Source organism: Eremomyces bilateralis, assembly GCF_010015585.1.
Source record: "Eremomyces bilateralis CBS 781.70 unplaced genomic scaffold P152scaffold_4, whole genome shotgun sequence".
NCBI lineage: Eukaryota > Fungi > Ascomycota > Dothideomycetes > Eremomycetales > Eremomycetaceae > Eremomyces > Eremomyces bilateralis.
In genome coordinates this window covers 782702-804858 of record NW_022985070.1, presented here as the reverse complement: position 1 = coordinate 804858, position 22157 = coordinate 782702, and the positions used below count along the sequence as shown (strand labels likewise).

At 52.2% G+C, this 22157-nt stretch overlaps 8 protein-coding genes across 8 annotated transcripts; 4 read left to right on the top strand and 4 right to left on the bottom strand.

Annotated features, from left to right (window-relative positions):
• Positions 1–370: 370 nt before the first annotated feature.
• On the bottom strand, positions 371–1150 carry P152DRAFT_456030 (uncharacterized protein). The gene has a single exon (XM_033678912.1). The coding sequence runs from the start codon at positions 898–900 to the stop codon at positions 736–738; it is 165 nt and encodes a 54-aa protein (XP_033536622.1). The 5' UTR covers positions 901–1150; the 3' UTR covers positions 371–735.
• Positions 1151–5903: 4753 nt separating this feature from the next.
• On the top strand, positions 5904–8073 carry P152DRAFT_241287 (uncharacterized protein). Its single transcript, XM_033674628.1, has 3 exons — positions 5904–6389; positions 6698–7731; positions 7804–8073. Exons 1-3 carry the CDS (start codon positions 6271–6273, stop codon positions 7962–7964), a joined length of 1314 nt encoding a protein of 437 aa, XP_033536621.1. The 5' UTR covers positions 5904–6270; the 3' UTR covers positions 7965–8073.
• P152DRAFT_392155 (putative metallothionein expression activator) lies at positions 8023–9261 on the top strand (the record flags this gene model as incomplete). The annotated part of the gene is made up of 2 exons (XM_033676130.1): positions 8023–8774; positions 8889–9261. Coding segments are annotated over 2 exons (1125 nt in total), but the record flags the coding sequence as incomplete, so codon positions are not given.
• Positions 9262–9864: 603 nt separating this feature from the next.
• P152DRAFT_241078 (COP9 signalosome-like protein complex subunit 1) lies at positions 9865–11950 on the top strand. Its single transcript, XM_033674627.1, has 5 exons — positions 9865–10157; positions 10209–10253; positions 10307–10587; positions 10663–11451; positions 11502–11950. Exons 1-5 carry the CDS (start codon positions 10097–10099, stop codon positions 11745–11747), a joined length of 1422 nt encoding a protein of 473 aa, XP_033536619.1. The 5' UTR covers positions 9865–10096; the 3' UTR covers positions 11748–11950.
• Positions 11951–12043: 93 nt separating this feature from the next.
• Positions 12044–12455, bottom strand: P152DRAFT_376889 (ribosomal protein L22e; the record flags this gene model as incomplete). The annotated part of the gene is made up of 2 exons (XM_033675639.1): positions 12044–12367; positions 12426–12455. Coding segments are annotated over 2 exons (354 nt in total), but the record flags the coding sequence as incomplete, so codon positions are not given.
• Positions 12456–12910: 455 nt separating this feature from the next.
• On the top strand, positions 12911–13610 carry P152DRAFT_447261 (uncharacterized protein; the record flags this gene model as incomplete). The annotated part of the gene is made up of 3 exons (XM_033677980.1): positions 12911–12933; positions 13069–13463; positions 13525–13610. The coding sequence occupies 3 exons, from the start codon at positions 12911–12913 to the stop codon at positions 13608–13610; spliced, it is 504 nt and encodes a 167-aa protein (XP_033536617.1).
• Positions 13611–15055: 1445 nt separating this feature from the next.
• P152DRAFT_456024 (uncharacterized protein) lies at positions 15056–16870 on the bottom strand. The gene has a single exon (XM_033678911.1). It carries the CDS (start codon positions 16399–16401, stop codon positions 15418–15420), a length of 984 nt encoding a protein of 327 aa, XP_033536616.1. The 5' UTR covers positions 16402–16870; the 3' UTR covers positions 15056–15417.
• Positions 16871–17778: 908 nt separating this feature from the next.
• On the bottom strand, positions 17779–20069 carry P152DRAFT_480095 (uncharacterized protein). The gene is made up of 3 exons (XM_033681747.1): positions 19439–20069; positions 18746–19385; positions 17779–18697 (listed from the first exon to the last, which is right to left on the bottom strand). Exons 1-3 carry the CDS (start codon positions 19814–19816, stop codon positions 18054–18056), a joined length of 1662 nt encoding a protein of 553 aa, XP_033536615.1. The 5' UTR covers positions 19817–20069; the 3' UTR covers positions 17779–18053.
• Between the last annotated feature and the right edge of the window lie 2088 nt (positions 20070–22157).

Genomic DNA, 22157 nt, shown 5'->3' with positions numbered 1-22157 from the left:
AACGATGATTGTTCGGCCACTTTTCCAAATTCCACTTGCGTGGCATTCGATATCGGAGAGATCCAGTTGAGGTTGGAACTAAATGGATGAATGGAAATTGGAAACATGTACGGAGTACTAACTCATCCTTATTTCTCTTGGCTGCAGTCTCGCTCACGCGCTTGTCCGAATCCGTTAAGTCGAAGCTTCCCCTGCCTCTCAAGTCAGATCCTAGTCCACACTTCTGACTCCTCAGTCAGCCACACACTACGCATTTCGCCTGCGATCGGCGTCCCCAGCCGAATCCTGCAACCGACAGTCCGGACTGACTAGGGTCTGTCGCGTGGTGTTTCTTGTCTTGCCGCCTGGTCGGTTGTCATGCCTGGAAGCGGAGGCCCTAAAGGAGGTTCGTGGACGTGTGCCACCGGAATCGCGAATCTGGATGCAGCCAAAAGGGCTTTCACGATGTCTTGGACACCAGAAACAAACCACTGGTTGATGGTCGCATGGTCGATGAGCAGGGCGCAAGGCTGCCGGGTCTGGGCTGTGACCCTGTCGACAAAGACGACTGACGACAACGCATCCTAATTCCTCCCATGCCGCTGATACCTATCGACCACATCTATGGGCCTTGTGATGGACCACGGACGGTGACAATGCAGGAGGAAGGGTTCCCATTCCCGTCCCACAACATCCACCCTTATCGATGACTTACATTGTATGCCATCAATAGACTCCGATTATGTGAGCAGGGGATCACAAGTTTAGGGGTCGCACGTCGGAAGTGCCGCTCCAGGGGACAACAGGAAAGTGTCCGAGTCTGCGAGTGGTTGGTGTAGACCGCAGTGGTGATGCCGGAAGGATCTTTCCCTTCTGTCGGACTCCATATGCCTGGTGCCCGGTTTCGATGACAATGGGCATTATTGCAATTTCCATACCATGAATCCAGGTCGCATGTCGTCAGACATACCCTGTGAAATGGTTCAGAACTCAAGACTCGGGAGTGATAATGGATTAACTTTAGATAGAGCGATCATGATTCATGATTCAATTGCTGATGCCGAGAGTCGAGTGTATTGTTCCCATGGCCGATGGCAGAAACGAAATTGGGGATCGGAGAAATCGTGATCCCGCGCTTACGCTGGAAATTGATGCTGCACGGGCAGGGCAGACCCGGCAGAGCATCGCCTTATTCGCCATCCCCTGAATAGCCCCAAAATACCCAAACTGTCCGCACTCCATATTTATACGCTGCCAATTGACTTCTGACGTTTGGATTCATAGCCGGCCATCTGAAACAGGCCCATCGCCTCAAGACTCAGGGGATAGACTTATTTCCGGGTTTTGTGAAGTTTAGCAATGCTCCCCCAACGGCAGGCGGGCAGCCGGCACGAAGTGAGTGACTTCGTTCACCCGGTTTCTGACGGTGATTAGAAAATAGGAGAAGAATTCAAGTCCTCTGTCGACTGTCATGTACCGACGACCGAGCCAAATCATTGTTGCTATTTTAACTGGGCCTGGATCTCCCTGTACTGCCCGAGATTGTGTGCACAGGATCAATACGGCATCCAGGACAGTAGTTTTGCGGTCGTGCAACTGCCACCCAACCAAATGACGTGATACGAACTAGTGATCGGGATTGCAATTGCTGGGACGCAAAGAGCGTCGAAGGACGAAAGCAGATGTCAATTTTTCCACCGGTGTGGTTTCAGGAACTCGTCCTACGTGTACCCGCCCATTGGAATCGTCAACTGCATTCATTGCAGATTGAGGACCATCTCTTCGGGTCATTTGGCCGTCGTTCGTGAGTACCACCTAATAAGCAATATGGCACCGAGGTACTTTATCGAACCTAGGTGTGGTGAGATCCTGCTGCATCGCGACCTTTGAATATATGCATCTTTTCCATTTCACATGGTCTGCACGTTCGGAATGGTTTCAGTTGGATGTCATAATGCGGGGTCGGGACTTCGAGTAGCGGACAACCGTGTGTAACTCGACTAGAGTTCAAAAAATGGCAACTCTTCCCATAAGTCGCCGCTCCAACCGATGATGAGGTTGCCTTTTGGAACCGCAAACATGATAGGGATGACATAGTGACCCGGCCTTCCGATTTGGGTCCATTGCAGCATCAAGGCGTTGCATTTTACAACCTTGAATCGTCTCCGTCGCTTCTCTAACCATGAACGGTTCTCCTGATATAGGTATTCAACCCCTGTACCCGGCGAATCTGTTTCCGGTGGATTTATTTTCGGCTAGCAAGCATGGAATCCTGGGGTCCAACTAACAACTATCCATCTGCTCCGTACGTGTAACGGTCGTCAATTCGGGGAGATAGGCGGACCATTAGTGATAGCTCCGTGAACGTACGGTGGAGAAGTCATTGCAGTGATCATTGGCATCGATGATGGACAAGGTTGCAACCGCCGATATTTCGACGGATACGTTAACTTTACGCCTTTGGGGCAAATGAGCATAGATAGTAATACTGGCACTCTGGTAGACTGGGTAGAGAGGGGCCAGATCGCAGAATCCAGTCAGCCCTGTGAGGTTCTACTCTGACCATGGCTGGGCTAGGTGCATGGTGGCGTTCGGTGCCTCACCACTCGCCACTGCAACATCTCATAATATCAATACTACGTACCGATATATAGCATCTTGCACCTTGAGTGGTGAACCCAATATCCCAGGGAATGTATCATGAAAGCCAATATACCAAGGAATGCACCATGAAACCAATACCCATAGGTCTGAACTGGCTACAAGACTTCAACAAGAGATTTCTGGACCCTCCGCCTGGTAGGGATACCTACGGAACTACCGTTAACCTGTACTGATCCAAGTAGTAACCAATATAAATCTGCATTCATGGTTTTGTCTCAAACTTCGCTTCTCTCTAGGTTCATTGGAGCCAAGAATGGAGGAGGCGGTGTCGAGAATCGCCTGATGGCGTCACAAGCCCCAGTTGAGGCTCATTTTAATCCTAAATAGGCCTAGCGGCTGCCAAATATAGGAACTAGTAGGGGTGTTTCCCGCAATGGAACTTTCGACTGCTCCTTCTCTTGCGTCTCCCGCCGCTATTTCCACCGCCTCTCCGTTTCTCCAAGCCTCAACTCCATGTCCGCTCTGCAGATTTTCTCGTCGGCGACATTTCTTCTTACCACGACATCCAATCTATCGTACGCATCATGCAACCATCCGATTTCTGTCGTCACATGGGGTTGGTCTCATTGGAGCGTCACATGTACTGACGAAGTGGAATCGTCGCACCGCTTCGGATGACCTTGCAAGATGCCGTGATACCGTCTTCTCAAAACGGCGGAATTAGCCACCCAGCAAATCATTCACTGTTAATAATGCCACACATACGAACATCTAATCTGATTCTGTTATCGTAATGGTAGTAGAGGATCGGATACTTTTGAGGATGGGGGGGCACGCCGCCAGACGGCGCCAGTGCCACTTCGGCCAAACCGAGATCCCAGACTCGCTTTGCAGCCATCTCTGACGGACTCACCAGCGCCCGTTCCGCCCTTGTGGACGAGCCCGCCCAGCCACCATGTCACCAACGTCACGAAGCATCGCATGACAGAATCTTTCTGCTAACACTTTGCCTCTGAAGTCTGAACAGCAGTTCTCCTGGGCATCTTCACTGTCTTCGAACCCTGCCTTCTCAATAACTCGAGAAGTCCAAATGATCCAACGATCGGCGATACAGGACCACGTCGCCCGGTGACATAAGACATTCACATCCTGCAGATTTGCTGATCTGTCAAACAAACAGACAAGCTCCCCTGCCCATCCAACATCTATCCCCGTCGGCGCGTCCAGAACAAGCCTTCGGCTCGCCTCTTTCTTCCTAATCGGTGTGGACCCTTCGAAATCAAAACTTCTCAATTCTCATCGATTTATCAAGGTACTTACCGTCGCTGGTCATACTAACGAGCATTCCTGACCCGGTGGTTCACTGGTTTGTGACACTTAAACGTGGTCGTAGTTTGGCATCATAGTGGCATTTTCGGGATTATTTTGAGAAGGCCACCATTCGAGCCTCTTTTTCTTTGGCAGGCCAATGACTGGTCCCCTCCCTTCCCTCCAAAGACGCGCATGCCTCTTGAAAGTTGGATCATTATTGCGTGATTGACACGTCAAAGGGGGAGGACGATACATATCTGGACCGGTCCGCCCAGGCCCTTTGACGGGTTTCTAAATTCTACGTTCCCGCGATACAGAACTAATTAATTCGATGATTATAAATCTTGAATTCTGAACCACTTCGTCAAGGAAACTTCCGGTTGGTACCCTACTCCAGGAGAGCCGTGGCTCAGGGACCACCGTTCCTCCCCACAACGAGATTTGTTGACTTCTATTACATCAGAGTGACCATGATGGTCGAGAAAAGTAAACAACGGCATTTCCAAACGGCATTTCCACTGCCCGATTCGTCAATCATGCGAGATTTTCTGCCGTGAACCATGGTTGGTCTTGATAACCATGAGTCTTCACCGTTGGTACACATCCGCGTTACGACTGGAGAAGCTCAGTGTCCTCCCTAAAAAATACGTAGTATGACGGCCCATTGACGGATCATGATTACCCCGCCAAATGGAGAAATAGGAATTCAGGATTCAGGAACGAGATCAGCACTGTCGCAATGACTTCTAAGAGGTCCGAGTTTCGGCCACAGCACTGTGGAAAGTGGATAAGGAAGCGGGCCGCGATTGAGAATTGGAATGAGTTTGGTTTCGACCTTGACTCAAATACCAGTATTATTTTCTTGACATTATTGTCTTACGATCCTAGACGAGATGAGATTGGCATGCTGCCGACTTATCAAACGAAGACGCGAGAAAATCATTGATAATTATTGATTTAGTGGGCAATTACCCTACACTAGGGAGGGCTACTGGAGCACACAGGACGAAAGGGGTGGTCACAGAAGTAGAATGGCAGACCGACTCGTGGTGCAGAGGATTTATGGCGCAGACACCTTCGGGCTGCGCGAAGAGGCGGCGAGGCGGAGGAACAGGGGATTTGCTGTGCAAGATGCTCGCCGTCACTAGTTATGGATCACCGGGGGACTCCCCTTCTATTCCCTGCCAAAAGGGACCGCGTCCATCCCCACTCGGCCCAGCCCAGCATGCCCCCAAACCGAAAACAGCCAGATGGAAAGATCCCCGGTAGCCGTGGGTCCTTGACTGAGTCGACTCTTTGATGATGCTCTGCAGGGACAGGGAAGTTCGGGAGTACAGACGAGCGGACATGCATACCCATCACTCACCCATGGTCGCGGGCGCCGTAAGGCTCGACAAGGGAGAGAGGTTCCATTGGGCGCACTGGCTAGATTGGCAGCATTCGGCGGCTTGGAGCCCTGCATGGTTCGGGTCGGTGTCTGATCTCTGGACGCGGTGGGCATCGTGGTGGAGAGCAGTCGGTGTTGTTCGCGTCAATCAAAAGCGAACGGTTGGACGGCTCCGCTCTTTTCTGGATTTGGAGGAGGGCTTGGAAATCGTGCGGTGCAGCATACTACCTAATTATGTCGTGGTGTTGTCCTAGATCGGGGGGAACGTCGGCGGATGGTGTGTCATGGTGCTGCGCATTTTCGTGGTGGTGACTATGCCTCCCCCCATCCCCCCAATCCCCCCGAAAACCAAAAAAGATCTTCTTATATCGACTGCGCCCCCCCTTCTCCGGACGGGTTCGAAGCCTTTCTAAATTCAGTTCCAGATTGCTAACACCCTACATATCCTTCCTCACTGTGCCATTTCTATTCAAGTCTAATTCTTCATTTCCAGGAACTCCATCCCTCTCATATGCTTCCACACTTCCATCCTATTGTTGTTGCTATTGTTGATGATTATAATTGTTGATACTTCATCCACCCTTCACCTTGTTCTAGTGTCAGGATAAACTGCCGTGGCCAACAAGGCAACTGCAATTCAGAACGACACACATTCTGCTGTGGGGCATCAGCCTTATCAGTCGCTGCACCCTTCACTGCACCCTTCACTGCACCCTTCACTGCACCCGTCGCTGCACCAGCTACAGTCCCTGCCTTATTACTAATTTCTACCTCCGCAACACGTGCACCTGGTTTTCTATCCACTTCCACGTTTGTGTCAATTCCCAAGAATCCGAGTACCACTGAGGAGAACTGAGAAGAACAGTTGTGGTTGAGTGCAATTGTCCGTTCCAGTGATTGGTGTCCTGCATTCTACCGAAGTTGCATCCTGACTTCCACTGTTCATCTGTTCCACACTTGCTCCTCCCGGAGACCCTGAATGGGAAGTAATGGGCGGGCGATCCCGGTCATCGTCTCGACGACGGCGTGCAAGGCGAGTCCCTCGTTTGGATCCCGCCGCTGATCAGTTCGCTCCTCCCCCCCCAGCGCCCCCTTTCGTTGTGAAAGAGTGAGTTTCCTGTTTCTTATAAATCTTTCTGGCCTCGCGATGAGGAGCATCTTCACTCTGTCACAAAGCATTTTTATCCTTCCACTTTGTAGTTCAGACAAAGCACGCCCATTCTTTTCGCGCCATTTCTATTCCCCTCATACGACCCTATCTATGATCCCAATCATGTCAGACTCAAATAAGGATACCGATCAAAATACCGATCAAGATATCGATCAAGATATCGATCAAGATATCGATCAAGATATCGATCAAGATATCGATCAGGATATTGATCAAGATCCCCATGCTGACAAGCGGACCGATAGTCCCACATCCACGAATCCTAACATGCCCTCATCCTACATGTACCCTCAAAACATGTCGGACCAAGACTTCTTCACTGCGCAGTTGTACGATGAGCAGTCGGCGGCCCACACGGCGTATGCCCAATACTTGGACACCGTTTCTACCAGCACCCCCATCAGCAGCATGGAAAGTCTCCAATCCCTGCAGGCGCCTTTCTTCACCCCGGCCGAACTCCCCGATGCTCGCTTCCCACTGGATCCATCGCAAACGGGCGGGACCTTCGAGAATCCGTATAGCCCGCCGGAATCTCCTCTCCAGCCGCTGGACATGAATGCACCACGGCTCTCGACCGCATCCGACTCGACCGGGTCCCTCTCAAGCACTAGCAGCTCGACGATCCCGTCGCCCGCCCTTCCTGCGGCCTTCGAGGCTTGGTCATACGCCGGACTGGGCTTGAGCCAAGCGGAGGGATTCCCAATGTCGCAGGCATTCATCAGCAGCTCCTCTTACGATGCTGGTCCCATTCTGGCTGCAGCTCCGAAGGATCCGGGCTGCGTGGGTGAGTCATCTGAAGTTCCTTCGTTGTCTCATTTTAGCGTGTCTTCTGCCTTTCCTTCTTCTTCCGAGTCTTTCAAGTCGCCTGTGTTGCGATATCCGAGAAGATCTTCAATTGCCCGCCCTTTCCTGGAGAACACATCGTCGCCGACCGCCACCACCCCGACCGAGATCCCTAGGTCAAACGGGTCGACCGTCACCCCCATCGAATCGCAGGATGGCGGGATGTTCAAGTCTCCAAGCCTCCCAGCCTCCAGGATGGCGTCTCCATATCTTCGATGCTCTCAAGTGCCACAGCAGGAACCACATGGGGGCCCAAGGTCGGTGGCGGGGTCACCGGTGGCTCCTCGAAGAAATTCGCTCCTCTCGCATCAAATTTGGCCCCCATCCGCGGCAGTAGAGCCCGTCCAGGGCAACTTTCCTGCGTCTTCTGAATCTCTTTCATCTCCATTCTTTCATCAAAGCAGCGGCATTTTCGTTCCTCCGTTGGAGTCTTCTTGTTGGTTTTTCCTTATCCTTGCTTTATCGATCTTCATATATCTTGAAGAAGCTTTGCAAACCCTCTTAGCAGCAGCTAACTCCGACCGTGCTTTTAGATCCTTCTCTTATCGCCAATCATTTCGCTGCTCCCTACTTATACCCAACCGGATTCAATGGCGGGACCGCATCGCCCCATCTCACCAACGTCGAACACCCCCCTTCCCCGGCCTATTCTCAAAATTCGGGCCATAGCCACCCTCGGGTCAGTTCGAGAAACATTACCCATGGCAGCCAATCGCCACGAAACCGATACGAGCCCTATCCTACCTTCAACGAATCACGACGACAGTCTATTGGCTCACAGGCGTCAAGGCATTCGCGATCAAGTCGTTCCGATCTCGAGGAGGACCCCAAGGGGCTTTGCCCGATCGGGGACTGTGGTCGTGTCTTCAAGGACCTCAAGGCCCATATGTTGACCCACCAAACCGAGCGGCCCGAGAAGTGCCCGATCCAAACCTGCGAATACCACGTGAAAGGATTCGCACGGAAGTATGACAAGAACCGTCATACGTTGACCCATTACAAGGGTACCATGGTGTGCGGCTTCTGCCCGGGCTCGGGTTCCGCAGCGGAGAAGAGTTTCAACCGCGCCGATGTCTTCAAGCGACATCTGACTTCGGTCCATGGAGTGGAACAAACCCCACCCAATAGCCGGAAGAGGAGCCCAGGCAGGAAAGGACAAAACCCTCAAAACAATACATCGGGCACCTGCTCCACATGTAGCATCGTCTTCCCGACCGCCCAGGAGTTTTACGAGCATCTCGACGACTGTGTCCTTCGCGTCGTGCAGCAGATTGAGCCGAGCGAGGCCATCAACCAGAAGAACCTCGAGTCGGTCCAGAACGACGAGAATGTCAAGGAGTCCCTCACACGCCATAAACTTTCAGACGGCATGGACTTCAGCCTTCCCCCGTACGAAGATGAGGACGACGACGATGCGGACAATGAGGAGAGCGGGGACGGCAACAGCAGCGATCCACGCTCCGGCAAGGGCGGCATCCGGTCCCGGAAAGAAGATCCAATGTGACAATTAGCACATCCCCGAGGTGTCGGCCCTTCGCAGCACGTCGGGGGTGGCAACCCTCACAACCGCATCGCCAAGACCACTGGTGGGAGAGGAACTGGTCACGTTGGAACCCGCGCCGGTCTCACGTTCAGCAAGGGCGGCGTACCCTTCACGGGGCAGACGTCCGGCCGCAAGAGGCGAAAGAACTATCCCACGTCTTGGGGTTGTCCAGTCGACCGTATGAACATGAAGAAGCGGGTCATCTGCGTGTACGACGGCCCTCGTCGACTATGGAAGGACGACATGATGTTGGATCGCGAGTTCGAGGTCCGCGTCAACCTCGATACCAAGAACTACGTGACGGACCTGGATATCCGAACCTTGGAGCGTGCATCGGCTCTGCTGGGCGCGACTGAGGAGGAGAAAGGTCCGTGGGTGCCCGATAACCTGGTCAACGTTGAATCGACGCCGTTCTTGATCTGAGATGATGCATCCCCGATGCTCTGAAAAGTGGTCCAGTTGTATGCTATGAGTTCTGTACTTTTATGGGAAGGGGTTTGGGGACGACGCGGACCCCACTTGGGTCACGCGTCTACTTTCATTCAACGCCGGATGGTTGGTGGCTTTTATTGCACGCCCATTCGGCCCGTGTCATTTGTCGATTCGAATCATTTGCGGCGTTTGGAAGGTCTTAATATGGGTCGGCAGGAACACGAAGGGCCACCCACTTTGACGATACGGGATGTCTGGTGTATTAACGGCCTACGGGACATGGGGACTTGACGACGGCTACATGGCTAATGCCGATGACATGACCATAGGACTGGAAAAGTTGGGCTTGTGCAGGTCACTGGCCTGCTCAGTCATTGATAGAGTTTGTATCAGTAACCCATAAACATGCTTTTCAATCATATCGCCTGTCGATGGTGAAGAGTGCCTGAGCCCAGAACGCATGGAACAATTCCATACTTGCGTCATATCACGTGCTATACTCTATTGGTGCCTTGGTGCCTCAGGCATCAAGCCGATAGTCGGTAAGGCATCCATGACACTGTAAGCTCACCCCGAGCTCCTGCTTAACCTGGAGCTCCAGCCATATGATAACTTCACTACGATAACTTCACTTGCTCGTACCTTGAACATATTGTACACTGATACACACGCTGGAAACGCATGAAAATTTGAAGGACCAAACGGAACCAGTTTACGAATGATCAACCCTCCTAGCTCGTAATCCAAACCATTCCTCACCAGCTATGGACTAAGCCGTCCGAACGGGCACCTACCAACCGCCGCACGACATCGCCGCAAACTCACCATGGCTGCCAATTCCGAATTCTTCAATAACCGCGCCCAAAATGGGCTCGTTGTTGTCCATGGTACGTCTCCTATGCTATAGAATAGCTCGTCCGCTGACTAAGACTCCGCAGAACCTCCCAAATTCGACCTCGAATCATACATCTCCAACTACCAAGGTCCGGCTACCCCGTTCCACGCAGACATGACGCCGTTGCTGATCCCGCCACAGGAAGAACAAAACTCGACCGGTTAAAGTCCATCGGCGCCACGTCGACGTGCCTGTGTCTGGATGCGCTCCGACTGGCGATGGAAGAGGCCCGACGCGGCAAAGATGTGGATGCCTACATGCAGGTCATGGAGATCTTGCAGAAGATCGTGCCGGGAGATCCGCTGAGCGAGACAGACCTGGACTGGGTCGCCCGGACGAAGCTGGTGGAGAAGGCGGAATCGGACCGGTTGGATCAGGAGCTGAAAGGGTACAAGAACAACATGATCCGAGAGAGCATTCGTGTAAGCGTTCAGAAACTCACTCCGGCCTGGGCATTTCAGGCGGCTTCGAAAGCCAGGCAGCTGACAGCAGCGTAGATGGCAAATGAAGACATCGCCTTCCACGCGTACCAGATCGGGGACTTCGGCAGTGCCTTGAAAGCATACGCCCGCGCCCGGGAATTCCGACAAACCGCCCGTCATGAAATCGAACTATTCCTCAAGCTGGCCATGGTCCACCTTGCCACCAAGCAGCTCCACCACCTCGGGAACGCCATCCAGCGCGTCCTCGCTCAACCCCTTCCGACCGAGGACAAAGACATTATCGACGCCCTCCTGCCGCCCTTGAACGGTCTCGTCTCACTCGCCGCGAAGAACTATGCCGACGCGGCGAGGAGTTTCATTGCAACCCCGCAATCTTATACGGCCCTAGAACCACGTGCGGGGATCGACTTTCAGAAAGAGCTGATAACAGGCAACGACATTGCCGTCTACGGCGGTCTCTGTGCGCTGGCATCCATGAGCCCCCAAGAGCTCAAAGAGAGGGTCCTCGACAGCGCGACGTTCCGACATTTCCTGGAACTGGAACCGCACATTCGTCGGGCCATCTCCCTCTTCTGCTCCTGCAACTACTCCGCCTGCCTCGAAATCCTAGACTCGCACCGCAACGACTACTTGCTAGACGTCTACCTGCAGCCGCATCTGCTCCAGCTCTACGAACTGGTGCGGCGGAAGAGCATCGTGCAGTACTTTAAACCGTTCAATAAGGTCACGCTGGACGAGATGCAGACACGGTTCCCGTCCACCGATGGGCGACCAATCGAGGAGGAATTAGTGGACATGATCAAAAGGGGGTCTCTGGAGGCACGGCTAGACCTGGTGGATCGAGTAAGCCTCTCTACGATACTTTTCCAACGGAGACACTAACAGCTCCTCAGCTACTCATCTCCCCCACTCCACATCCCCGATCGGCCCTGCAAGCCCAAGCGCTTGACATGGCTCAGTCGTACGAGCGGACGTTGCGGCTGCGGTTAATGCGCATGAATATGTTGCATGCCAACCTAGTGGTCGCCTCTGGCAAAGGTCGCGGACCTCACATGGAGGCACTGAGGGGCGGCCAGGCCATGACGATGGAGGACGTGGCGGGTTCAAATGGGTCATATGGTGATCTCATGGATTACTAGTTGCTACACGCTTCGAATGCGGACGCTGTCTCCGAAATATTGGAACCGTGCGAGAGGTGTAATATTCAGACCTCACGTGCCGGCTAAAACGACCGGTTGCACGAGTTGGGCATGGACGATGGATAACGATGATAGACACGAACAATGACGCATTAAAACGAGGGGCCATAGAAAGTCTCTGTCAACACCATTATTGATTCTCATGCTTTCCCGGTGATTCTAGGATACATGCTGGACTAGCTATGACGCCAATGACCAGTGTAGGCACTTGACAGGTCCCATGTTGGCGCGCAAGTCTAATCCTCGTCCTCTTCCTCAGCATCGTCCATGACATTGAAGAATCGCAGTTCATAGACGCCCTTGGAGGTGGACACGACGCGCAGCCAGTCGCGGAGCTGCTGCTTCTTCAAGAACTTCTTGGTGAGGTACTTGAGGTAGCGGCCGGAGAACTCCTGGTGGGCGACGACCTCGATCTTGCCCTCGCCAACCTGCGAGATCTGGATCGTGTCGCCGAGGTTGCCGGTGCGGCCGTCCACCTTGATGCGGTCGTGGAGGAACTTCTCGAAGGCAGAGACGTCGAAGATCTTGTCGTTGGCGGGCTGTGCGGCGTTGATGACGAACTGGGGGGGATGTTAGCCGCCTTCTCTCTCCATCCATCGCGAAGGCAACTCTCTATACCTTCTTCGTGATCTTCTGGCCCTTCTTCGCTCCGCCCTTGGCGCCACCAGTACGTTTCTGTGACATGATCAGCTGAAGTTCGAGGCACGGGAACGAGGGGGGCGGTCATACGGTTGCTGGAGCCATTTTGAAAAGTTGAGAATGGACGCAAAGAAGTGGTTATCCTGCGCCAACAATGGGATTTGAGAGTAGTGCTGGAGATGTAAAATCGATGGCGTCGATGGTGGTGCTGTGGAATATTTTAGTGATGTGGTCCGAAAGTTCGACTGGTGTGGCCCCACTTTAAATCCGGCGGACGGTTCACGCCGTTCGCGTAGGCAATGTGACAACTGACAATCAGCTCATGGTGTTGTCATTTCCTCCATCCGCCGTCAAGGGCTATCAGCCTAATCGAGCTTCTCGCAACTTGTCCTCCTTTGCGTCGAGGAATTGCGGAGGCGGTTGTCGAATCTTTCCTTGGCGTCATTCCCTCGTCCTGGTTCACCATGAGCGCCGCAAGCGAGAACCGGTAAGTTCATGTTGATGCCAACGCATGCTCGAGTCCATCACACCACGGTCCAGTCGTGTATCCCACTAGCTGTTCATGATCTTGGTCCTTTGCCGATTTCAGAAGCCACGTACGGATATTAACCTTCCATTCTAGCTGGCGCCGACCGCCACCGGCCAACCTCGCTGCGCCGCAGAACCCCCGGCAGCCATCGTCTGGCAGTTCCCGCGATCGATCCAACACCCCGTCGCGGGACAAACAGACGGGGAACCTGCAATCTCCGGGAACGAACGTCTGGACCCGCGGAGCGTCTCAGAAGTCGTCCGCGCCACAGTCCCCCGGAGCCGCGAGCCAATCTTATGCGAGCGGAAAGGCGGCGGTGTCTCCGGCGGACGAGAAGCATGTCCCCGTGAACGGATTCAATTCCGCGGAAACCAAGGAATTCCTGAAGCAATGCTACACGCGGGCAGTGGGTGGGGCCGACGTGCGACATTGGAAGCCATCGGATGGCAGTGCAAGCGCTGGAAAAGCAGCGGCTTGGGGTAGTAGGCGTACGTCCCCATCAAACCAACCGTGTCTTCGCGAATGAAAGAAGGTTAACATGGTTTGCAGCGAATGCCATGGCATCCGGCCAGGACTTCTGGGTGCAACTCCGAAAGCAGATTGGCAACCTCGAGTCCCAGGTACCCAAAACATGAGTGTTCGATCTCGTGATTGAGGCTTCCTTTCACAGCATTAGCAACGGTCATACCAGGCATGTCGCATGAGTGTCGAATACGGAGTCGGATATCGCATTTGCGTGGCGCACAACGGGGAAGCCATGAGGCACATCGATATCAAAAGAGCATGGGAACCACAAAAGGTGTCATGCGAACTCTCATCGTTACATCTGCCTCTGCGGTGCATGTTGCAGAGAATGATTGCAAATTCCCAGTGGACGTGCGCTGCAGTCGTATACAGTAGCTAGCATGCCTGGATGTATGCATGTCGTCATTTTGTTGATAAGGGGTCATATAATTTATGTGACTTCACATCCGTTGCTCTGCCACTGGCAGTAACAAATAGTCAACCGGTTGGATTCAATGTCCATGCCTTCGACGGGACTGTGTTTATGCTGGTCCTCCCAATATCATAGAACTTGTGACTGATGTATCGATCTAGGTTGATATGTCTTCTAAGCGCAAAGTGTCAGTATCCTGGTCTTTGGGTATCATATTCAGCGATATCCCCAGTGCGAGAGCTACTATATCCGTGCAGCCATCCTGACCATAATACCGTTCGGGGCCGTGGTTGATTCTACGACACTGCAAGTGTTCTTCAAAGCATGTGAAGTGTCTCGACAAAAGATCATATTCGCACTCGCTCTTAGCTTGCATAACGTCGACACGCTCTCGTCAACCGGCCTTTAGAATGATGGTTGGACAATCCCTTCACAGTGATCGTGAGTTAATCAGTAGTATCGCAAACGTACCGTATCTTTCTCTACTTTCAACCTGGAATGAGCAACAGGCCGGGAATTTGACATGCGCTGGAAGGTGTATATTGCCTTTGATGAAACTTACATCTCTCGCATAGGGCGAGTAACCATATTCTGTACAGGGGTAATCGATGGCCGATCGGACACTATGCGACTCGGCATTGAAACTCATTGAAAAGTCACATTCGATGCGACCACCCTACTCCATAACTAAAAGACATCACACCCACTTCAACTCGGAATCAGATGCTCTTCACACCAGGGGAACCGACACACGTCTTTAAAACCAGTTGCTACTATTGGATGCCCACCAAGATAGCCGAATATCTCGGATTGAACCCACTTGTGCATTTGTGCAGTGCATCTGGCGTTGTTCAATCATGCTGCTGATTGGTCACCAATTGAACCTGGTGCTTATCAGAACCCGAGAGCGAGCAGGAGGGTGCCTGAAACAGTAACTGGACCGGGTTTCGACTCCTATAAGCGCCTTGCATTACATGTGAGCCTCGTCGGCAGATACATTCTGTCGTGAAATAGTGAACCCTCCGAATTTGTGAAAGATTCGGCTGAGAAACATGCATACAAAAGGACGGTGGACGCCAGACGAGTCGTCCTTTCTTTTGTCCGTGCGACGAACCGCAGTCTTCAGTTTCTTTGTGGACGGGATTTCTTTCATCAATTTGTTCGATTTTATATCGTTGACATGACTTCGATTTCGATATACAGATCCCTTCAAGGGAGCTTTATAAATGGACCGTCTCCTCATGACATGCCAAACATACCATCGCGGTTTCGAGACACCATCGCAGTCTCCGGGGTAATCCTATACACACTAGCAACACGCCGAGCTAATATGATTTATAGATAAGAAAGCATTTCAGGCATAAATGGAAGCACCTGGATCAAAGCAATCGCGCAGTGCGATGCTCACCTTGCCGAAATGATCCCACGCCGATGGCTGATCCCAACTGATCCAGCCCAACTCCGGACCGCCACTCGTGCACCAATCCAGTTCGCTGTCCCCATGTTCACGCGAACGTGGTCAACGGCCCCAGGCGCGGTGCCTCTGGACTTTCGCGCACCGACTCCACCGTCTCCGGGCCATCCACGCCGGGTACGTCCGGCTTGGTGAACTGCTCCAATTGCGCCTGCGCACCGCCAGCTTCGAAGGGGAGAAACACCACGCCGACATCTTGCCCGTCATCCATTCGGATGATGCACAGGGGTATCCCGGCTTCGAACCACTCCAGTGGATCGACAATGCACGGCCAGACACACTGCATCCGCCATTCCTGCGGCAACAGATCGATGATGCCGAGGATCTCATGGTCGGCGCGACCTTTGATCCACCAGTGCTGCTCGACGACCTTCATGCCGGCGAAGTAGTACGCCAGGAGGGTTAGGGCGCGAGGATCATGCGCACGCAGCAGATCGATGTATCTCCGGCTCAGGATCGTCGGAAACACCAGAATTCGTCGCCGGGTGATTCGGATCGCTTCGCCCTTCAGAAGCCCACGGTACATCGATTCGATATACCGAAACACCATGTTAAGACACATATCGTCCGGATTGACCTCCGCCGGACTCTTTGGAGTTGTTTCCGGGAAAAAGACTGCTTTCAGCGGCGCGAGCATCTCGACTGGCTCGCACTCCGGCTGCTTGTGCGGGAGCCCCTCGACCAGTAGCCCAATCGGGGTTCCCGCGATGTATTTCCCCGCGGATCGGACCACAGCACCCACCCCCTGCCCTGTCTGGAACCATTGCAAGGGCAACTCGTACCCGGATCGATCATTCCGAGTACACGGATCAAGCCACAGGATACTGGAATGGAACGCGATGATCGTCGACGCCGCGAACACCAGGCCGGCGTTCTTTTCCGTGATGTTCGCTAGCTCCTTGCTCAGCTTCCGCACGGCATCGCCGAAGTAGTTATGCGCCGCCAGCTTCATGCGAATATTTCCGGGATTGTGAATATGCGTGTGGAAGGCGGCATAGCCGAGGATGCTGCTCATCAAATAATCACAGTGAAGAGCCCGTTGGGGCACCTCGTATGCCCAGAGACGGCGGATTTGCGGTTCAAAGGATGATGAAGCCGTCGCGTGAATATAGGTATGGATGTTTATCAGCTCCAGCTCTAGAATCGGCCGGTCCGGATACCCAAACCATGGTGGTGACCCCGGGTCGTTGAACTGGAATGATAATGTGGCCTGCTGCTCAAGTTGGCTTAAGGCGTCGTTTTGTGACTGATCTGGGCCATTCCAGTGGCACAGGACTCGATGTTTTCTACATGGTAGGCATACTGGTCTCGTCTCATCGCACTGTGTTGTCGTTGGTAAGCCATGCCGCTCAGACTGCCGCTATACGTTGAACTCGATTGGAGCTCGTAAGAAGCCAATGACAACATATTCTCTGCTCCCAATTCATCCGAACGGATATTCGACAGGGCAGATGTAAAATGGCTCACCTTGATCTTCCTCTGCCTACACGTCTTGCAACCATTCTTTGACTTCTTATGCGATCGTTTCGACGACATGGCCCACGAACTTCTGCAGAAGAAACCACTTTTCAGGTGAAGTTACCGGCTGGCTTTATTGCGGATCAACCGTGCAGGAACAAACGATTACGATATACGACGGGTCCCAAAGAACATGCGTGGCGGGGTCGATTCATAGATAACATAGATAAATGAACATAAGTCAAAACGGGAAGTAGGGCCGCTCAGAACGGTAGAGCAATAAAGGAATCTTGGAAAGCATGTGTAAACCTAGTAGCAATGGGATTCTAACGAGGCTTCTAGTGTTCCAAGCGTGAATAGACTTCGCCAAGTTTCAGATATAGCCCGCGAGAGGCACAGGCCAATACAGGTGGGACGCAACGGGAGCCAACCAGCGATCTGACACGCTGACAGGCGGAAATGGAACAAACTCCAGGCCAAGAAGTCGATATGAAACGGATAAATATCGCAATAGTCTGTTGGCGAAGTATGCCTATAGAATAGGGCATAGGAAGCGCATAGAAGGCTACCGACTACCGAGCCCTCCGAGTTTCATTATACAGAGCGTGATAGATGAGGGATTCCAGGTGTCACCCTGGAGGTTTAACGTTTGGAAATGGTGCCGTCCAATGGGAGAGTCGTTCATAGGAAACCATTGGACACGCATTAATAATGAATGAGCAAATTCGGTAGAAAATGACTGAGGTTTCATCCCATCATTTCTTGTTGCGCCCCACAGTCGAGCGAGGCGTTGGATGACAGGACAAAACCAGGTCGATGGCCGCCGATGCGCGAAAGGGGAATGCGGGGAAGAAGCAAAGACTTTGTGGAGAAGGACACAGACGCCCACACACGCAATCACGGGCACCACTCACCAGCCGGGATCCAATCCACCGTTGGCTCGTCGAAACTTGGCACTTTTTGGAGATTAACGGATTAGTTGTGATAACGGAGCATGCGTTGGCAGTTCGTTGCCCGGCTGCACCAGTTGGATCACTGACTCGAAACGTATCTGAACAGACCGGTTACCAGTACGTACACTCGTCTGACCGAGTCTCTCTGAGATGAATGGGAACTGCATGTGAAATTCGCTGTCTGCTTTCTTGAGGTGGATCTTAGCGAATGATGGGCAGTACATGAGTGTCAACCAACGGCTTTGGCCTTGCGGGATTAGTGATTTTCAAAAAGGAGCGGAACCATCGTCAACCACTGCTCAAAGCGCTCCGCATTATCCACAGCGGCATCGCTACACCACTTGATCAGAGCCGGGTATTTGGCACGAAACTCGAAGAGGAACTCTTCGTAGGTCGTCTGTTTCGCATTTCGGACGTAAAACAGCCCGAACATGTCTTCCAGCTTCCTGAATGGGTAGCAATCCGGACCGAAAATATTTTTTCCGTCGTTGATCGCTTGAGTGCAACAATCCGAGAGCGCACACCCCAAATCGTCTTCCCCGACGGCTTCCTTCAATCCAAATGACCCTCTGGGGCTCGCTGGAGAGAGGGCATAGCGCAGTGCCCCATTCAGTGCTAAACAGACGACGATAAGAGGATACACTCGATGAGGGTGCTCTTCGAATGGCGGGGCACAAAAGTAGGCCCACGTGGTGATCCGCGCAACCAGTTCAAACGCTTCTTGGAAATGATATGTTCCAAGGGCAAAGTCCCATACACGGCCCCTCAGTGGTCGCCATGCGTCGGCTGCCAACGTAGTTGGACCATCGAGGGCAGGATTGCGGAGGATATTACTGAGGGTTTGTAAGGCCGTGGATGCCGGCGAAAGCGAAGAGAAGTACTCCTCAATGCATTTTGAACCTGTGAAGGTTAACGGAAGGGTTGAGAGATAATCACCCGATGACTCACATTCGCAAGGTTGGTTTACTTCACTGGCCAAGAAACCGGTTCGGTCGACCGCCGACAACTCTGCCCTCACGATGAGTGAAGCTGTCAACTGTTCTCCAGGCTGGATGGGTTTTAGAGTTCGAAGAACCAACTCCTTCCCATTGACGAAGTAGTGGCAGTTCGGATCGCATGAGTGACAGACATAAATCATGGTGAGGTCAATCCGATAAGTCATATGGAATTGGTGGCACGGCGATAGCCTGTAGAGGCGGACCAAGCTGTCCAGCTTCACAATGATCAGCTTCGGTTTTCGGTCGAAACGCAAACTTGATCTCACTCTGATGGCCAATCTTGTGCAGTCTTGCCAAGAAAGTGGAAGCCGCCCCTCAGCTCGGCAAAGGTGAGCCATCGTCTCAGTCAAAATGCGTATGGTTTGGGTGAAAATAGGATTCTTTAAGTAACGTTGCAAGCGGCTCGGGTGCATTGGCAGCTGGCCCCTTAGCGCAAATATTTGTTCTTCTGATGCCTCGGAGGAGTATAAGCGCATCACCAATCGTGCGAGCTTCGCGAACTGGTTGACGCAAATCCATTTCCATCTCTCCTCTTGGAAGTACTGACACTCTCGCTTGTGATGGTTGTCCCAAGCCGCCCTCCGGCAGAACTGTGGCCGGAACTCTCAGTTGGATTCCTTCAAATATGGGAGCACCGACTCACATCATCGCAGTAATATACCCTCTTGCAGCCATCGCACGGGATAAGTGGTTGCATTTTATTAGTCGGATCCAGTTGGTAGTCCAGTTGCCCGACGTCTCTCGCTCTATCGGCGAAGCAGTTGTCGCAGGCTTGTTTGAAGACTTGGGGCATGACACACCATGTTGCCGGATTGGACGTGCGGAAGACATCGGTGTACGCAGCGATCTTGTCCGTAGTAAACAAGCCATATCCGCGTATCTTTCCGATGAGGGAGGATTCATCCACGAAGATTCGACTGACGGAAACCACCGTGTTCTCGATAATGCATCGAACTGGGGTTGGAATATGGGGCTTCAATGGCTGCACCATTGACATATGGACGGTTCCTTTGACGGACATGGTAGATGAAGGCTGTGGATTGATAAGACTAAGTATAATCGACTCGAGACTAACGAAGGAAAGCAATGAATGAAAACGATCGAAACTTTCCTTGAGGGACCGAGACGAGTTGGGAAAATAGACACGAACGTAATGCTCCGGCGTTGTACCTGCTTCATGCGGCTAACCATGAAGGAATTTCATGAAGGAATTACCGCAACAATAGCAACCGCCATGGTGTATATCCAGATATTTGGTATACCAAGGCACCATCCATGATGCAGATGAAGTCTGACCGGATTTGCTGTGCATGCATCTCCAGCGCGGTTCAGTCCAAACATTCTTCTTGAACCACGCTGTATGAATGCAAGCCCATGTCATTAACTGCCAGCATCACTAAGCAATCGCAATGATGGCACATACCAACAATTTTGGGGTTATGCTGATGAGAACTATAGGCATCTGCTGTGGAAGAAACAAACTGAACCAGCACTAACTTAACTTAACTTAACTAACGTAATCCACCAGCGAGTCGCCCAAACCACCGAGTCGCCCACCTCAACCGTGGCCCACTACCGTAACCTGAATATCTCAACAACTACTGAAGCAATTTATTAATTAGGAAGTAGGCTAGGATCTACGTTTTCTGGTATAGCTAATTGAGGCATTGTACAGGTCTCAACGCGATGTCCTGGCTCGCGACAGCGTCCGCAACGTCGCTGGCGCCTTGCGGGAACGTCATTAGAAGTACCATTTTCACTGATTATATCTTGATCCCGACGTTGTACAGCTAATTCAAGCCCATCAGTAATTGAGCGCGTATTAGCGCCCTTAAGCACCTTTTTTTTGCGTTGTTTGCGCTTTGATAGCGTCTCGTTTGCCTTCCGAAGCTTTCCTATCTCGACCTCCATGATTGAAGCTCCGTGCGCGACCATTTGAACACCCTTTTCAAGGCTTGAAAAGCTTTCTAAAAGCGGTGTTGGGGAGGTATTTTGATCTCTTTGAAGGCGCTGTCGTATGTACTCTGTTTGGGACCTTATTTCAGCGACGTTGCGTGGTGTTTGCGACTCCCATTGAGTGATCTCTGGTAATGGCGTCGGGGTCTGTAATCGGACATCAAGCTTTGAAATAACAGCTTCTGGATCGAAAGGCACTAATCCTGCGCCTTTGAAGGCGCCCTGGATATTCTCCGTAGCAATTGCTTTTTCGAAGGCGGTCTTGAAAGCAGGTAAAAAGTCCTCTTTCGTGATGTGGTTGATGCGGCACCGGATAAAGTCCTCAATCTCCTTGCTATACGCGCGCTTTAATGGCCCAAAACAGCCAACGTCGAGGGGTTGTAGCAAATGAGATGAATGCGAAGGCATGCAGAGAGTAATAATCTTCTGGTCCTTGCAGAAATCCTGGAATTGGATAGTGTCATGGCTGTTATGGCCATCCATAATCAGAAGCCGATAGGCGCCAGTCGTACGGTCTTCTGTGAAGCGATTAAAATGCTTTAACCACTCAAATCCATGCTCAAGGGACGTCCAGCCCTTCTCGCTAACTGATAGAACCCAATCAGGCCTATCCGCAATCGCCTCGTACCAGGTATTGTAATGTCGAGCGCTTTTGAAGATGATGAAGGGTGGGACAATCCAACCTTGCGCGCTGGCAGCAATGATCGATGTCACCCATTCTGTATTGCCTGGCTGCAAGGTTTTTGGAGTCTGACGTCGTTCGGTACCCGTGATGACCATGCGCGTCCCGATTACGCCCATTTGAAAGCCAACTTCATCAAAGTTGTATGTATCTTCATCCAGGATACCGTATTTTGCCTTCACGTTGCGTACGAGGCGAAACCACGCGCCAATAATCTCTGGATCTTCGTTCAGGGCTCTTTTATAGTCGTACTTTCGATTAACACGTGTTTTGAGCTCTGGAACGCGTTGTACGAATCTTGAAGGCCAATTGATACCAACGTGAGCCTGACCGCGATCGCTGAGTAGCTTGTTGGCTATATCTCGCAACATATCGTAATTGAGCTGAAATCCGCGCGCGTCGACATCGAGGCAGTAGTCGATAATCACCCTTTCTTCCATATTTGAGAGCTTTTTCGAATTCGGGACACAATCGCTTCGTGCAGTCATTCCGTTGCGGCGGTCACGTAAGGTACTCCACGGGACGTTGTAAGCTTTTGCAGCTTCTCGAATTGATTGAACTTGGTCTTGTTCGATAGTCTGGATGGCTAGGTTCATTCTAGCTTCATTTGAAGGTAATTGAGGGCTCTGTTGTTGAGACATTGCGAAAAAATCGTGATGATCGCTGTTACGGAGATGAAGTGGGCGACTCGGTGGTTTGGGCGACTCGCTGGTGGATTACGTTA

Coding starts and splice junctions, on each gene's coding strand:
- P152DRAFT_456030 (XM_033678912.1), bottom strand. CDS start 900: ATGCCCATTGTCATCGAAACCGGGCACCAGGCATATGGAGTCCGACAG.
- P152DRAFT_241287 (XM_033674628.1), top strand. CDS start 6,271: ATGGGCGGGCGATCCCGGTCATCGTCTCGACGACGGCGTGCAAGGCGA. Junction 6,390..6,697: donor CCCCCTTTCGTTGTGAAAGA/GTGAGTTTCCTG, acceptor GCGGACCGATAG/TCCCACATCCACGAATCCTA. Junction 7,732..7,803: donor TCCTCCGTTGGAGTCTTCTT/GTTGGTTTTTCC, acceptor CCCTCTTAGCAG/CAGCTAACTCCGACCGTGCT.
- P152DRAFT_241078 (XM_033674627.1), top strand. CDS start 10,097: ATGGCTGCCAATTCCGAATTCTTCAATAACCGCGCCCAAAATGGGCTC. Junction 10,588..10,662: donor TGATCCGAGAGAGCATTCGT/GTAAGCGTTCAG, acceptor ACAGCAGCGTAG/ATGGCAAATGAAGACATCGC. Junction 11,452..11,501: donor GGCTAGACCTGGTGGATCGA/GTAAGCCTCTCT, acceptor ACAGCTCCTCAG/CTACTCATCTCCCCCACTCC.
- P152DRAFT_456024 (XM_033678911.1), bottom strand. CDS start 16,401: ATGAGCAGCATCCTCGGCTATGCCGCCTTCCACACGCATATTCACAAT.
- P152DRAFT_480095 (XM_033681747.1), bottom strand. CDS start 19,816: ATGTCCGTCAAAGGAACCGTCCATATGTCAATGGTGCAGCCATTGAAG. Junction 19,386..19,438: donor GGGTATATTACTGCGATGAT/GTGAGTCGGTGC, acceptor TTCCGGCCACAG/TTCTGCCGGAGGGCGGCTTG. Junction 18,698..18,745: donor AGTAAACCAACCTTGCGAAT/GTGAGTCATCGG, acceptor TAACCTTCACAG/GTTCAAAATGCATTGAGGAG.